The sequence below is a fragment of the Pecten maximus genome, chromosome 18, assembly GCF_902652985.1.
Source record: "Pecten maximus chromosome 18, xPecMax1.1, whole genome shotgun sequence".
NCBI lineage: Eukaryota > Metazoa > Mollusca > Bivalvia > Pectinida > Pectinidae > Pecten > Pecten maximus.
The window spans coordinates 11,158,783-11,175,805 of NC_047032.1; the positions used below are offsets into that span (position 1 = coordinate 11,158,783).

At 39.4% G+C, this 17,023-nt stretch overlaps 1 protein-coding gene across 1 annotated transcript; it reads right to left on the reverse strand.

Annotated features, from left to right (window-relative positions):
• Positions 1 to 309: 309 nt before the first annotated feature.
• LOC117316682 (protein deltex-like) lies at positions 310 to 10,210 on the reverse strand. The gene is made up of 5 exons (XM_033871389.1): positions 10,018 to 10,210; positions 6,741 to 7,174; positions 3,204 to 4,171; positions 2,053 to 2,270; positions 310 to 856 (listed from the first exon to the last, which is right to left on the reverse strand). Exons 2-5 carry the CDS (start codon positions 7,153 to 7,155, stop codon positions 778 to 780), a joined length of 1,680 nt encoding a protein of 559 aa, XP_033727280.1. The 5' UTR covers positions 7,156 to 7,174; positions 10,018 to 10,210; the 3' UTR covers positions 310 to 777.
• Positions 10,211 to 17,023: the final 6,813 nt, after the last annotated feature.

Here is a 17,023-nt window from a genome sequence, read left to right on the forward strand (position 1 = left end):
CCCACAAATATGTCCCCTTCTTCATCATTCAAAATCATCAATTTTAAATAGTAAGCTTAAAGTGGTCTACAAACTTTAAGTACTAGGGATTCAGGGCTTATTTGATGATAAATGTGGTACTTAACTTTTATGCTAGAGGGGGGATGGGGGGGGTGGGGGGGTGGGGGGGGGGGGGGGGGTGGGGTTATTTGAGGATAAATATGGTACTTAACTTTAAAACCTATAGGTGAGAGGATTATTTGAGGATAAATATGGTACTTGAATTTTACACTAAGGGAGGGGGTGGGGTGGGGGGGGGGGGGGGGGGTGTTTGGGGGTGGGTAGTTATTTGAGGATAAATAATTTTACACTAGGGAAAGGGGATTATTTGAGGATAAATATGGTACTTAACACTACGGAAGGGGGACTTATTAGAGGATAAACATGATACTAAGCTTTACACTAGAGAAGGGGGCTTATTTGAGGTTAAAAAAGTTACTGAACATTCACACTAGGGGATCAGGGGCTTATTTGAGGATCAATATGATGCTTGGCTTTTGCAATAGGGAAGAGGGCTTATTTGTAGGTAAATATGGTTGTACATGTATCTCAATAAAGAAAGCATTCAACTAAACAAGATTCTGAGTGTTAACTCTTAACAGAAATGTGTCTGATGGCTTTCGAAGAAAACCATACAAAATGAGGGTTCATTTAAGGAGAACAGATAGACAGAAAACATCCACTGTGTACTGTTTAGCCGAAAAATGAAGTATGATACAGTAATCATGGATTTGTATCCTAGTCGTCCTCTGTTATTCCTTTGGCAATCAGTTCATCATAAACTCGTCTCAGATATGTAGGATCTGGATAGCCGAAGCTGAAAAAACAACAGTAATTTACATTTCAATCACTACCGATATTACATTATTAATTTGTAATTGAACCAGAACTACAGTGTATTATTGCTTGTTATCAATATTTATGTAAGTCAAGTACATTGTCAGAAACTACGAGACTCGATCAATCTGCTCTAGTGTTTGTGACAAAACCAACAAGGCTCTTTCAGAGTCTCACTTGGTTTCTAATGATGGTAAGTGCATTTCGTAATAACTTGTTATACACCTATCAAAAGGTATCCATCCTGCATAAGAAATAACCCCTAACAAAAATCTCCATTTTTTTTACCTTTAACAGTCTGAAATAGTGAAGATATGAATAGATGACAAAGGGAGTGTCATTTTGTCAGTGAATGTATAATACCATTTAAAACACACATGTCAAACACCTCAGCTGAATCCTCATTAGTACTGACACAACACTGTTTAATAAAAACTTTAACCTAGCTGCCCAGATGCCAATGCAGACGCCCACTCCTAGGCTGGGGGTATATTGACAGCTCTCCTGTACTTTGTCTCGGCAAGCTAAAAACCTGTATACAGTTGAATCTGTACAAGCAACCGTCTCTATTTGGGGACCCTTTGTTCTAAGCGACCATCTCAATTCCGCTACCTCCACCCCCCACCCCCCACCCACCCTATATATAGGGGCTGCCACGGTTGCGGAGTGGTTAAGGCGTTCTGACACTAGCCCTCCACCTCTGGGTTGCTTGTTCGAAACCTACGTGGGACAGTTGCCAGGTACTGACCGGAGGCCGGTGGTTTTCTCTGGGTTCTCCAGCTTTCCTCCACCTCCAAAACCTGGCATGTCCTTAAATGACCCTGGCTATTAATAGGACGTTAAACAAAATACACCAAACCAACCCCCCCAACCTCCTATACCCCTGCAGTTTTGCTCTATATTTTATCTATTAAGTAACCCTTTGTTCACGAGACCAGCAACCACAATTTTTTCCCCTGTGATAACAATAACTCTCTAATATGCAACCAGAAGTCTTCAAAATGCCTTCCATTACCTTTTCTACTTTGATAACACCCAAGTATATTTACTTTTAGCGAAAAAGGACAGCTGAAGAGGCGAGGAGATGTTCCAGATCTGTATTTTCATAAAGATATTGATCCCTGTGAAAACATTCAGCTGTGAATTTTCACAGTTACATCTGGCCTATCTACTTACCGTTGAGGACCCCCTTTGATATTGGTCTTGTGATGGATATCATTCCAAGTAGTGACATTGTCACGTCCTGTGGTGATTGAAGTTCCAACTGTGAAGATGAGTTTCTTGGCAAAGGCTTTCAATAGCATAGCCAGGATTCTATTTCCATCTGGATTATCAGGCAAAAAGGCTGACCGGTGTAATCCTTTGTAACTCGTGCCCGGGTTAGGATGTCGGTCCTAAAGCATTGGATATAAGTGTCAGTGTATATATTAATAATGCTGGGGTATTAAAATATTTGTATCAAAAAAAAAATATGTGTCAGAGTATCAACATTACATTCACAAACACCTCCTGAAATTACCTATTGTACCTAACTCCAACCCCTAATTTGTCTAAAATTCATAATAAATTTTTTTCAAGGTGTTTTATGAAAAGAGTGAACAGTTCTCTACATGTACTGATAAAATACAGTTCAATACAGGTGCCAAATAGGGCATTCATTTCAGCCCCTTTAGGGTTTGCAAAAATGTATTACCTAATGATCACCAGCATAAACTATGATATTCAAAATATCAAATTTTGGATTTTGTGTGAGTTCGTAGAAAATTTTTGAGTCATTCTCGATAAGGGGGATTTGTTAAATGAAAATTTTATAATAACAGTTCAGACAAATTGAATACACTAGTGTGTGTTTTTTTCCCCACTACATGTACATATATAACTTTCAGGCAATAATTTTAAATAGGTCAGTTGGGGAAAGTTGAAAACAGAAAAAGGTCACAGTGATCTAGTTTACATAGTCTATTTTTTATAATGCTTTAAAAGCATGACGAAAATCTTCCATTAATCAACTTTCTTATCTGTGAAGTTTGCCTAAATACAATGTACTGTTACATAAAATTTTTAGCGGTAAGCTTAATTATTTTAGCACATTTTCCTGCTAAAAGCATTAAGATAAAATGCGCTAATTGCAATTTTTATATATCGTTTCTATATGAAATAATATTGGTACGACAATTCATCAATGCTATGATCTGTTAGAATTAAGAAATACGCTAGAATTTGAGTACGCCAAAAAAAGTATGGTTACAGAACATATCAACCAGCCTGATTTGTTTTGGACCTACACCTGAAACCCAACATTTCATTATGTGCCTATAGATACCTACCGTTTGAATGCCATCAGGTATATCATATTCTACTACTATGGTTCCAACAGTCTCATAGCCAGCCACATTAATTTCCGGCGTTGTATAGTAAGACATGATGCCGTCAGGTTGGTTCCCTTCCGGATTAGAATAGCGAAACTTACACACTGCACATGTCCCGTGAACTTGTAGATGCCTCCCAATGCAGTCCTTGCAAAAAATATGCCCACACTTTTCCAGTTTTGTTTGTTCCATTGGTCCCTTTTCATCCCGACAGATGGAGCATACAAAGCCCTTCTCTGGAGAACGGTGATTATTGTCAGATATTGAACGCTCCACTTTTTTGGCTCCGAAATTGTTTACAAAATCCAACTGATCTTCTAAGCTTACTGTGCTCTTGGTTGAATCTCCTCTTTTATACATAGTTTTTTTAAAGTTAATGTCATCCTCGTCCTCATCATCATCATAAGACATCTGTTTAAACACTACAGTATTTCTAGGTGGACTGGAACCTCCGACTGCTCCTAACTCAGAATCGTCTGTTTGAACACTGAGATCTTCATTCTTAGATTGAATTTTCATATCGTTTATCCCTCTTATATTATTTACATAGCCTTCATCAATAGTATCCTCATCCTCACTAAGACTGTTGTTCAGATATGATTTTTCGCTGGTCTCAGGCTGTGTTGAGTTAGACTCTGGTTGTACTGTGCTTGTCTTGTCGGAAACAGATGGGTTTTCTTCCATTGGAGTTTTCTGTACTGACATGGCAGATGAATTTTCTGAAGTCAAACCATTTTTCGGACTCTGATCACCAAGCACCGCTTCCTGAACAGGAAGTTCATGAGATTCTCTCAGCACCTTCTGCATTACATCAATCAATGACTCATCCAATGAGACCAAGTGGATTTCTTGTAGACTTGATGACAGCAGCAGAAATTTACAGTAAATCAAAGGAATGAGGCAAGTTGGGTTTGGGCTGACATCACCTGAAATAAATGAAAAAATACAGGGTTACATATATACCACAAAAAGTTATCACAGGAGACAATTATAATATTCATCTTGTACTACAGAACGTAAGAATTATATATAGAACAACTTTGTTATGATTAAGTTCAGGGATGAATTTTGGGTTACCAAATGGTTGGGTCATTTTCAAGAAAAAGAGCTATCCGTAATATAGTTCATGGGCCATTTATAGAAATTCAAAAGATTTTTCTGAATCATGTGGGTCATTCAGGAAAATTGTGGGCCAATAGTCCCATGACCCCCTCCAAAATGATCCCTGATTAAGATATACGGTACATATCAAAATATTGAAAGTAATAAGAAATGATTTCTTAATATTTTACTATGTTTTTTTTTTGTATGGATATGTTGAAATTGGGAGTCCCGAGAGGACACTTGACACCACCAGAAAAGGAGATCTATGAGGACGACAGGAGCTTCCAGGTTATGAGACCCCAAAGGGCTCTCAGGACCATCAGATAAAAAGACCTCATAGGATTGTAGGGGCTGCCAGATAATGAGATCCTAGAGTCCACCAGGGAAGCATTCTGGGGACCACCTGGTATTGAGGTAAGGAGATACCATAGGAATCTTGGAGCAACCAGGTTAGGAGACTCCAGAGTGCTCTGGGGGCCACAAGGTCACAAGTCCCAGATAGCTCTGGGGGGTGGGGGCACCAGTAAGGAACATCCCAGAGGGCGCTCTGGGCCACCAGATAAGAAGACCCAAGAGAGCTGTAGGGGCTGTCAGATAAGGAGACATCAAAGCGGTCTCAGGATCACCAAATAAGGAAACCTCAGAGGAATTTTGGGGTCACCAGGTGTGGAGACATCAAAGGGGTCTGGGGACAACCAGGTTATGGGTCCCAGATTGGCTCTATGGGCCACCAGGTAAGGAGATCCCAAAGGGCTCTGGGGACCACCAGGTTATGGGTCTCAGACTGGCTCTATGGGCCAACAGGTAAGGAGATCCCAAAGGGCTCCGTGGGCCACCAGGTAAGGAGACATCAAAGGGCTCTGGGGACAACCAGGTTATGGGTCCGAAATTGGCTCTAGGGGCCACCAGGTAAGGAGATCCAAAAGGCCTCTGGGGACCACCAGGTTATGGGTCCCAGATTGGCTCTATGGGCCACCAGGTAAGGAGATCCAAAAGGCCTCTAGGGGCCACCAGGTTATGGATCCCTTATTGGCTCTGGAAGACACCAGGTAAGGAGACATCAAAGAGCTCTTGGGCCCCTAGGTAATAGTCCTAAAAGACCCTGGAGACCACCAAGTAAGGAGACGCTGGCAGGCTCTGGGGTCAACCATGTTGTGATTTCAATAGCTTCTAAATTACAAGTTATGTTTCAAAATAATTTTCTCCATTTTCTTTTATTATTCTCTTATAATAATATATACACATATTTAGTTTTTTCAAAACCTTATGCCAATAATGAACTTACTATGATGAAGCTTGGTTGATAAAAGGATCATTTCTATTCATTATTTTAAAACAAAATAAGAAACCTGCCTTCTTCAGCTAAACAAATTAACCAATAGACAATCTAATAGTTGAACTACAGACAGACTACAGACAGACTGTGTCTATAAATAAATACACACAGATTGTGTGTTACTACAGACAGATGTATAGACAGACAGTGTCTGACTACAGACAGACTACAGGCAATGGGTCAGACTACAGACAGATGTATAGACAGACAGTGTCTGACTACAGGCAATGTGTCAGACTACAGACAGACTAAAGACAGACTGTGTCTATAAATAAATACACCAGATTGTGTGTTACTACAGACAGATATAGTGTCTGACTACAGGCAATGTGTCAGACTACAGACAGATGTACAGACAGACAATGTCTTACTACAGACAGATGTATAGACAGACAGTGTCCGACTACAGACAGACTACAGGCAATGTGTCAGATTACAGACAGATGTATAGACAGACAATGTCTTACTACAGACAGATGTATAGACAGACAGTGTCCGACTAGACAGACTACAGGCAATGTGTCAGACTACTGACATGTATAGACAGACAATGTCTGGCTACAGACAGATGTATAGACAGACGATGTCTTACTACAGACAGATGTATAGACAGACAGTGTCTGACTACAGACAGATGTATAGATAGACAGTGTCTTACTACAGACAGATGTATAGATAGAGAGTGTCTGACTACAGACAGATGTATAGACAGACAATGTCAGGCTACAGACAGATGTATAGACAGACGATGTCTTACTACAGACAGATGTATAGACAGACAGTGTCTGACTACAGACAGATGTATAGATAGACAGTGTCTGACTACAGACAGATGTATAGATAGACAGTGTCTGACTACAGACAGATGTATAGACAGACAGTGTCTGACTACAGACAGATGTATAGACAGTGTCTGACTACATGTGTATACACACAAATGTACGGACAGACTTTGGACTACAGATGAAGGAAGGGCAATGAATTCAAGTAGCCCACCTTACTGATGATCGATGGGAGTCTAAAATACTGCTATTATCTGAATATGAATAACTTACTTCCATCAATTATTACTGCCAAAGAGAAGAACTCTTCTCTTGATGCTTTGTCCAGCATATTTGTTACCATGGTAACCTCATTATGATCATAGTTGTCACTCTCTTCTGTTAATTCATTTTCTGCTACAACACAAAACAACACTTTTTTACAGGGTAACATTCCACCAGCACCGACAAAAACATTGCCGGACTCACAGTCCTTGTTGTCATGTTTTATTGCATGGCGTTCTGAAGTGTAGTGATTTCCTCCATGCTTTGCCAGCAGATGACAAGCTATGGTTTCTGTCGACCATTTCCTGTCTGTGAAGCAGACGATACCATCCACCTGGTTTGATAAAAGTTCTTCAGAGAAAAGGTGGATGGCTATTTCCTTTTCGATCTCTTGTTGGCCTCCTCTAGACTCTTTGTTGCCCATATTAGTGCTTCTTACATATCTGTAAGTATAAATAATATATTTCATAAAACACCTTCAGATTTAGACAACAGGGCTTATTATTTGTTGTAATGTTAAAAGATTTGACTGTTCTATTTATATATTCTTCCAACATTAGAAACTGAAAAATATAGATCTACAAGACATGAATGTCCATTCTAAAGCAACTCAGTATCAATTTTTGGCAAATGCACTGTACATATGTATCTATGAATTTTACTACAAGGGACCTTGACCTTCGCCTAAAAGGAGACTTTATTGATTTTTGTACATTCTGATAGAATTTTTTTTATGAAATGTATGTCAACAGAAACAATGCCCTTGACCTAATAGGCCCCCGGAAATACATTCATGACCTTTGTATTGACAATGAAATTCGAAAAAAAAAAATTACGAAGGAAATGAGATTCTAGAGTGACGAGAATGATTTATGATGGGATGGAATGTAACAGCAAGAGTTTTAAATGATGGGATATATATTTATAATATGTAACAGCAATACTTCTTATGTTTTTTTTGATGTTTTGCATGCATGTACATTTGTATGATTACCATATTGATAACATCTTTGCCAAAATTGCTTTATTTTCCTTAATTATACATATTTGTATAATCAAAATAAGTAATCAAATTTCTTTTTTTTCTAGAACAATAGGCAACTGGAATTGCCTTCAGGCTTACACTGTGGAGAGTGACTTGATTGAATCAGCAGCTGTATCATCCCTTAAATGTTTATTATACACACAAACTATACACACATTATACACAAACTATACACACCCTATACACAAACTATACACACACTATACACAAACTATACACACACTATACACACATTATACATAAACTATAAACAAACTATACACACACTACACACACTATACATAAACTATATATACACATTTTACATAAATTATACATACACTACTCACACATTTTACACAAACTATACACACCCTTTACACAAACAATACACACATTATACACAAACAATACACACACTATACACAAACTACAGAAACTATACACAAACTATACAAACATTTTACATAAATTATACACACCCTATTCACAAACTATACACACACTATACACCATCTATACACACATTTTACACAAACTATACACACACTATACACACACTATACACACCCTATACAAACTATACACAAACTACACACACTTTACACAAACTATACACACCCTATACACACACTCACCCATCACTACACACACACTATACACACCCTCACCTATCACTGCACACACATCAGACTACGTAACATAATCTCCATACTTCAGCGCGATGAAGGCGCGGGTACTCATACAATAGAAACATAAAATTTTCTAAAATATAACAAAATTAAGCTACATTATGTATTTCACATAGATCACTCACACCTATTATAGTCCCCAAGATAAAAGTATGTTTAGTCAATCAGCTCAAGTCAGTACTATACCAGATATTCAAAAATATATACATCACATTGCAACACTTGTATCCTTATGAAAAAATATATACAATTTCATGTATTTTTAATAGGAAGTTAGGTAAGTAGTGTACTTGCATGATAAACTGGCCCATGATGCATCACCACAGGCGTGAACTGGCTGGCTCTTAACAAAGCAACTTAAGTTTATTGGTTATTGGTTTATTCTGTTTAATGTCCTATTAACAGCCAGGATCATTTTTAGGACTTGCCTGGATTTGGAGGGGGAGAAAAGCCGGAGCATCCGGAGAAAAACCACCCACCTACGGTCAGTACCAGGTAACTGCTCCACATGGGTTTCGAACTGGCGACCCAAAGGTAGAGGACTACAGTGTAGCGATATAGTGTCGGGACACCTTAACCACTTTGCCACCGCCGCCCCTTATCAACTTAAGTACGTAATTCAGTAATTCAGTATTTTATATGACCTGCATGACCTAAATTTTGTAAATATATTGTATGACACTTTGATAAATAGCTTTGATAAAGACGACAATGACGACGGCAGCGGCAACGACGATGATGATGATGATGTTGATGACAATGACCACAATTGAAACAATCATACATGTATGTGGCCACTAAACTACTAACAGTGTTCGAAATTAAAGGTGGTCCGATGGTCCGAGGCTATAGAAAACCTGGTCGGTCTATGTAAAATTTCAAAGTGTTGGCCCCATTGGCTATGAAAAGTTTGAGCCCTGACATACATTACAATTCATGAAAACAACATTCCATTATTTTCTGACAAATGATCATATGAAATCAGAGCTTACAATAGAGTTTATTTTACATATAAGAGTGTGTTATTACTGGATGATGCAAGCATTTGCGTGACAGTTATGCTACTTTCAACAATGTTTTAAAAAAATTGGTCTATCGAAAAATGACTTGGACTATGGGATTTGAATTTTCTGTAGACATATTGTCTAAGGAATTTTCATATATAATTTCATACACTGTACTAAATCTCCCATACAGGTAATAGGCAATGCAATTGACTGCCAGTGCAGACTTTAACTTTTTTGGCAGAAACGAGAACATATATTTTGGTAATAAAACCCAGAGTTAAAATATTATCTCCTCGATGTAATAGTACAGTGTACATAACGACTAAGGATATTGGATTTTAACTCTGGGCGTTAATTACTACATACATGTACACTGTATATGTAGGTACATATGCCCTGATAGCTATGGTGTATTCTACTGATCAATGATGCTTCGCCCATATATTATTTTTCATTAAATACAAGAAACGTGATCCTGTAAGCGAAGCTCTGTCGATAAGATGTACAGTAGCATACAAATGTAGTGAAATCATATTTCCTGTCTGTAACTGGAATCGTCTTACCGTGCAACGACTTAACAAGAATGGCAATAGTCCTCGTTCACCTCTAAACAGATTCGTATGTTCCTCGGAGCTTGGGATAGTCAACCAACAAACCCTGGACACGGCCTTATTGTAGTGACAACCCTTATTTAAAGAGAAAAAACAGACATGAACTGTATCGCCTGTCTCTGTTTCCTTGTATTTTCCACTTTCGGTTTTGTCGTTTCACTTCCGGTATGTACAGTACGAGTTACTTCCCATGATACACTGTAGCGTCGCGAGATTTGACAGTTGTTCTCTGATAACTTAAGAAGCGATTGAAAGAAACTTCCTATGTAGATATAAATGAATTTTTTGATAATAATGTAACATCCAATAAAAACTTTTGGAAACTAGATTCTAATACCATATATTTGTTGGTTTTTTGTTTATACCTATTATATTTGTGTAACTGTTCCATGTTCTATGTCTATATGTGATCATATGTAATTTACCTGTGTCTTGATAAAGGGGCAGATTGCCTCGAAAACTCGACAATTTACTTGTCTGTACTGTCGTTATTACTACTTGACATATATCTATTTCTAGTAATACGCATCCAGCATTTGTTTGTTAGGATCCAGTACCTATTATCATCTTGGTGTATCTGATAAAATCAAGACTTCTGGAAACCCCTGTATGACACCTTGACTATCAAATGTTATTGATGACGATCGTAAAAGTAATGTCATCAATGGTTTCTTTTTGTCTATTGTATAGATATATGCACTGATATTTTATATTAATTGAGAACAGACCAATTACCTCCAACTAAGTCCTCTACAATACATGTATAAAACTTGAATTTATCAGATACACCAAGATGATTAAATATTGGTTAAAATCGTGCATAACCAAAAGAATGAATCGAACTGGTTACATGTAAGTCTATATATAACGAGCTTTACATGCAAGCGGTATCTTCACGTACCATAGAATGGGCTAAACTGTTGAAGAACATCTTATGTACTCATGGTTTTGGTTATGTTTGGCTTGAACAAGGAGTTGGATACATGTATATTGACGTATCTTTCATTATTCCAATCAACTGGCATAGAGAGCTGGCAGACTCGCCACGAGCCAGATGTTGTATACTTTTCTCAAATGAATTTGTTACAAGAGATATCTTGATTTTATAAATCTAAAAAAAAAAAAAAAAATTAACAAAGTTTCGTGTATCTTCTCATAGCAGATGGCATCGCCCGATTCCAATACATCCGGAAATGCGTTATTGTAATTTTTGTACTCAAATTGAAAACGAAAATCATTTTCTTATGGAATGTCCCTTATACTCAGAATTTGTTTTGTATAGGAAATACTATGTTAGACCTATTATTTTTAAATCTATAGATGTTGTGTCATCAGAGAACTGTACCATCATTCAAAACACGAACGAGATAAGGCCGGACAAAAAGGTATTAGTTAAGATATAGACGTGCCTGAACAAGGCTTCCCTATATCAAAGTACTTATTGTGTATATAATAACTTACGGTAGAGTGCGGAGGCAGATGTGCCTGAGTAAGGCTTCCCTTCTCCGTGGGGACTCTAGTTAGTCTATGTGATCGGTACATCACATACGTTGTAAGTGTATTAATATCAATAGCCTTGGGTCTGCTCGTGGTTTATAAGAAAGTGTCTGAGAGCCCCGAGTGTTGTACTGTACGTACATGCCTAACGTTAAATAAATGCTAGGGAGTGCTCAGTAAGAAGTGAGTACTCAGTGAGTGCTCGGTAGAAGTGAGTGCTCGGTAGCAGTGAGTACTCAGTGAAGTGAGCGCTCGGTAAAAGTGAGCACTCAGTCAAAGTGAGTGCTCACTCGGTCAATGAGTGTTGAAACTCTCTTACCCTCGTATATAAAGTAATCATAGTTGTATAATGTGATATTGCCCGGAATAAACCCCAGATAGGGAAGATTCATTTTGGTCGGGAGCACTCATTATTTCATGTAGTATATTATTCCATTCTGTTAATATAAATAGCTCTCTGTTTAGGTATATTTGTATTTCTACTGTAGGATTACTCAGAGGAACTGAGCAATCATTGTGTTATATATTTCAACTGTATAGCTAGTTGGTACTTGATGTATATTACACAAACACAGCCAGATCAGCTGTATATTTCTGTATATTTTTGCACTGAGGACTCGAGTAAAACTAATTATATGTTAGACAATATGGATCATCAGTAGTGACTGATACGGACCCTGTAAACGTCACATTATTTGGTGGCAGCGGTGGTGATCCTGTTGTCTATATTTCTGGTGTGCTCGAATACTCAGGTTTAAATAAAATTTGATATTAGAATTAAACTGTTATTTTTGTATTGATGAAAATGGCCGATGGAACTCCTCGCATTGATTTGATGGACTCTGAAAAGCGGTTTGGTGAGTGAAGTGACCAAAGTTATCATTCAACACCAAAACAGCCTATGTCAAAAGGGAGCAGTCATTATAGAGACTCTGGATTTATGTCTATGCATGCAGCTGATAAAACTCGTGCAGAAAAGAGGGACTTGTCTGTGCTCTATAGCAGTATGATGGACAATCACGAAGATCTTTCATCTCCAGATGAGATAGATAAGGAGATTGAACAAATGCGGGAGCAGTTACGCCGGCTTGATATTGAAAATCAGAGCCTGCGAGAGACTTCGAGTAGACATGGACTGAAGGATTCATCGACATATAAAGGGAATCATTGTGTCCGAAGTAAAACAGAGAGCAGTCCTAAAGTAAGGTTCTCTGATAGCACATATTCGCCTCATTTTAATGAAAGGAATAAGGAGGACAATATTACCTGTCGTGACAGCAATCAGAGGAGGTCAGCTCGATTAAAGGAGAAGGAACATATATCAAGTTATGACTCTGCTCGGGTGAGGAGAATGAATCCAAGGACAATGTTGGATATGGATGATAGTGATTACGAGGATCAATCTCCAGTAAGAAAACACAAAACAAAATTTGTGTCTGTTAAAGCTTCTACTTATGATGGCACATCACCTTGGAGGGATTACCTGTCTCATTTTGAGGCATGCGCTCGAATCAATAGATGGACAGAGCAGGAGATGGGTCTGTACCTAGCTGTGAGTTTGAGGGGACAAGCTCAAGGTATACTTGGGGATTTGCCTGCCAGGAAACAGGAGCATTATTTCTCACTGATAACAGCTCTTGAACAACGGTTTGCCCCACCCAATCAAACGGAGCTTTATCGAGTACAATTGCTGGAGAGGAGGCAGCGAGCCAATGAGACACTTCCAGAACTTGGTCAAGCTATTCGAAGATTAGTCAACTTGACTTATCCCACTGTTGAAGTTGAGGTGAGAGAAACATTGGCCAAACAACAGTTTCTAGAATCCTTAGCTGACTCAGATATGCGAATTCGTATAAAACGAGCCAGACCTGATAATCTGACGGATGCGATTCATCTTGCAGTGGAGCTGGAAGCTGACAAGAAAGCAGAAAAACATGGAAATGAAGGTCGCTCATATCTCAGAACAGCAAGTACTGAGAGTACTGAATCGACACATTCAGCAGAATCTGAGAAATCTGCGATGGAATCTATGTTGAGTAGTATCCAGCAAAAGTTGGAGAAGATGCAAACTGATATTAGTCAGCTCCAAGCTGTAAGGAAAAAGCAGAACCGACCTGCTCAGCAAAGACAGGATGCAAAGAATAGCACTGATTGACGTTGTTACAAGTGTCAAGAAATAGGACATTTACGCCGAGACTGCCCTCAGCTTAAGAAAGAGTCAAAGAAAGCATCAACAGGAGTAGCTAATCCGGTAAGGACAAGGACGAGGAAGCGAAGTTGTAAACCATCCGCTGGGATTGGAATTTCCTCGGCTGCTCAAGAGGCTGGACTATACATCAATGCTGAGGTACAGCATACCAAAGTGAAACTTTTGGTTGATACTGGAGCCACAGTGACCATTTTGTCACAGGAGGCATATGAGAAAATTCCAGAGGAGAGAAGACCCAAATTGAAAGAGGTTAAAAATGATATCATGGCTGCTAATGGCAGTGAGCTGAAAGTCCTTGGTCAGGGAGGATTTATGATCAAGCCAGAAGGTTGCCGGGACGTGTACTTTGAGGCTGTGGTAGCCAAAATAAACACAGAAGGAATTCTTGGTCTTGACTTCTTGAAATCAAGAGATGGCCTGATCGATTTAAAACGAGGATCTTTAGTGTTGGACGACGTGCCAGTGGACACTAAGTACGAGGGTACACTTGGATGTTTCCAAGTTGCCTCTGAACCTGTAACCATTCCTGGTAAGAGGGAGATGGTTATTGCTGAGGAATTGCGTTCTTCGTTAGATGAACAGGAACAGAAGAAGAGCGAGGCACTTCTTATTGAAGGAGCTGACTCCTTCCTGAAAAATTATGAGACTGTTGATGCCCGATCATTGGTACATGTATGTAATGAGATTACAGTTCCTGTGAGACTCGTGTATCTTCAGAAAGATTCGCAAACGGTCCACCCTAGAACAAATGTTGCTCGTGCTAGTCCTGTAACTAGTGGCCTAGAGACGATGGAAAGGAAGACCCTCATGTGCCCTGATTGCAGCTACAAAACGTTCCGGGCTGCTGATATGAAACGGCACCGTAAACGTCATACTGACAACGATAGGAGTGCTCCCAAGGCTGTGGAACAGAGTTTGGAGGAAGACCGGCCCTCAACGTCATCCCCAGTTCCCGCTGTACAAACTGATGTAGAGAGCTGGAAGGCGCAAGATCCTGGTGACCTCCTGGGGGAGATATCGGAATCTTCTGAGGGTAATGGCTTGTCTTCTGAAGATGAGGGAGACAGTCTTCTGGTCGGGCGTACTATCAGAAGACCAACGCGACCAGAACCAGTTCGAGCCCCAAAGAGGAAGTCAGAAACTGCAACTACAGTCAAGCCCCATCCGAAGGATCCTATCAACATGGTTCCAATGCCAGTGGTAAGCACTGCCCCAAGTGCAAAGAAAACATGCACCTACGTTAATGTTGCCACTCAGACAGAGCAAGAGCCGCCTGCTAGCCGAAGGACTGTAACGAAGACTACCCGGTATTCAGAGGGAGGACGGGACATCCAGATAGTCGAGTTTTTCGAGTTCTTTGAGCAGGAGAACCTCAATCGCTTTTCCTAAATCGATTTTCATGTAACTTCCTGATTAAACCCTTGAGTGTTAGTTATTGTTTTAGCTTTACTTGTGTTAGAACGTGGGGACACGTGTTGCTCGGAGGCGTGGGTAGTGTGGTGAACCACTGTTGTGTGTTATGTTACCTGTCGTTCCGGACTGTCCGTCTTCTACTTTGTTTATTAGTCTCGACGTCAGGTAGACGTTTGTAAGTAATATACACCTAGGAGGTTTAGAAGCGTTCTAAAGATCCTGATTTTATAATAGGTGGCGCTAGTTTCCCTTTCGCGAGAGTATAAAAGGCGGCGGTCGAAACTAGATATTGTTCACTTCTTCGTCTGACACGAACGAGATAAGGCCGGACAAAAAGGTATTAGTTAAGATATAGACGTGCCTGAACAAGGCTTCCCTATATCAAAGTACTTATTGTGTATGTAATAACTTACGGTAGAGTACGGAGGCAGATGTGCCTGAGTAAGGCTTCCCTTCTCCGTGGGGACTCTAGTTAGTCTATGTGATCGGTACATCACATACGTTGTAAGTGTATTTATATCAATAGCCTTGGGTCTGCTCGTGGTTTATAAGAAAGTGTCTGAGAGCCCCGAGTGTTGTACTGTACGTACATGCCTAACGTTAAATAAATGCTAGGGAGTGCTCAGTAAGAAGTGAGTACTCAGTGAGTGCTCGGTAGAAGTGAGTGCTCGGTAGCAGTGAGTACTCAGTGAAGTGAGCGCTCGGTAAAAGTGAGCACTCAGTCAAAGTGAGTGCTCACTCGGTCAATGAGTGTTGAAACTCTCTTACCCTCATATATAAAGTAATCATAGTTGTATAATGTGATATTGCCCGGAATAAACCCCAGATAGGGAAGATTCATTTTGGTCAGGGAGCACTCATTATTTCATGTAGTATATTATTCCGTTCTGTTAATATAAATAGCTCTCTGTTTAGGTATATTTGTATTTCTACTGTAGGATTACTCAGAGGAACTGAGCAATCATTGTGTTATATATTTCAACTGTATAGCTATTTGGTACTTGATGTATATTACATAAACACAGCCAGATCAGCTGTATATTTCTGTATATTTTTGCACTGAGGACTCGAGTAAAACTAATTATATGTTAGACAATATGGATCATAAGTAGTGACTGATACGGACCCTGTAAACGTCCCATAATTGGCGTTTGCTTGACATTACATTCATACAGTTTTCACAGATCATTGAATCTATCTAGCATCCGTTCTCTTTGACACCCGCCCCAATAATATTAAGCCGCAAGGGCAACCCCTTTCCCAAAATCCTGTATCCGCCACTGGATTCCTCCTTCCTAGGAGAACCTCCAGGTCCTGGAGTGATAACATATACATGTACATGTATACACTTTGACGGTTTAGAGGAGCAACTGGATTAAAACTAGTACACGCGGGTTAAAATGTTCATAATCTATGCATAAGATGTATTCAGTCAGTTAGTATGGTATGCACGATATTAGGTTCAAACAAGCAAGCACGATAGCGTATATAAGCCAAATAGCAAACTGTACAATATAAGCAGCACACACAAACAATATGCAGTCTGTTAGCATGGTATGCACGATGTTAGGTTCACATAAGCAAGCACGATAGCGTATACAAGCAAAATAGCATTGCCCTTTTGACATTCTGTCTCCACAACCTTGTATATGGGGGATCATCGCGGACTGAAAGTGGATCCTGGAGGCCATACATTCCACATATTCTCTTTACTTCCACAAACTAGCTGACGGATGAGCTGTCCTTCACTGGGAGCTGTCTATAGGCTATATATCTTTCAATACTGTTAAATGGTAATCGAGATATGGCTCCATAATGGATCAGGATCCTTTGATGGAT

Coding starts and splice junctions, on each gene's coding strand:
- LOC117316682 (XM_033871389.1), bottom strand. CDS start 7,155: ATGGGCAACAAAGAGTCTAGAGGAGGCCAACAAGAGATCGAAAAGGAA. Junction 2,271..3,203: donor TACCTGATGGCATTCAAACG/GTAGGTATCTAT, acceptor CCAATGCTTTAG/GACCGACATCCTAACCCGGG. Junction 857..2,052: donor ATCAAAGGGGGTCCTCAACG/GTAAGTAGATAG, acceptor TTGTTTTTTCAG/CTTCGGCTATCCAGATCCTA.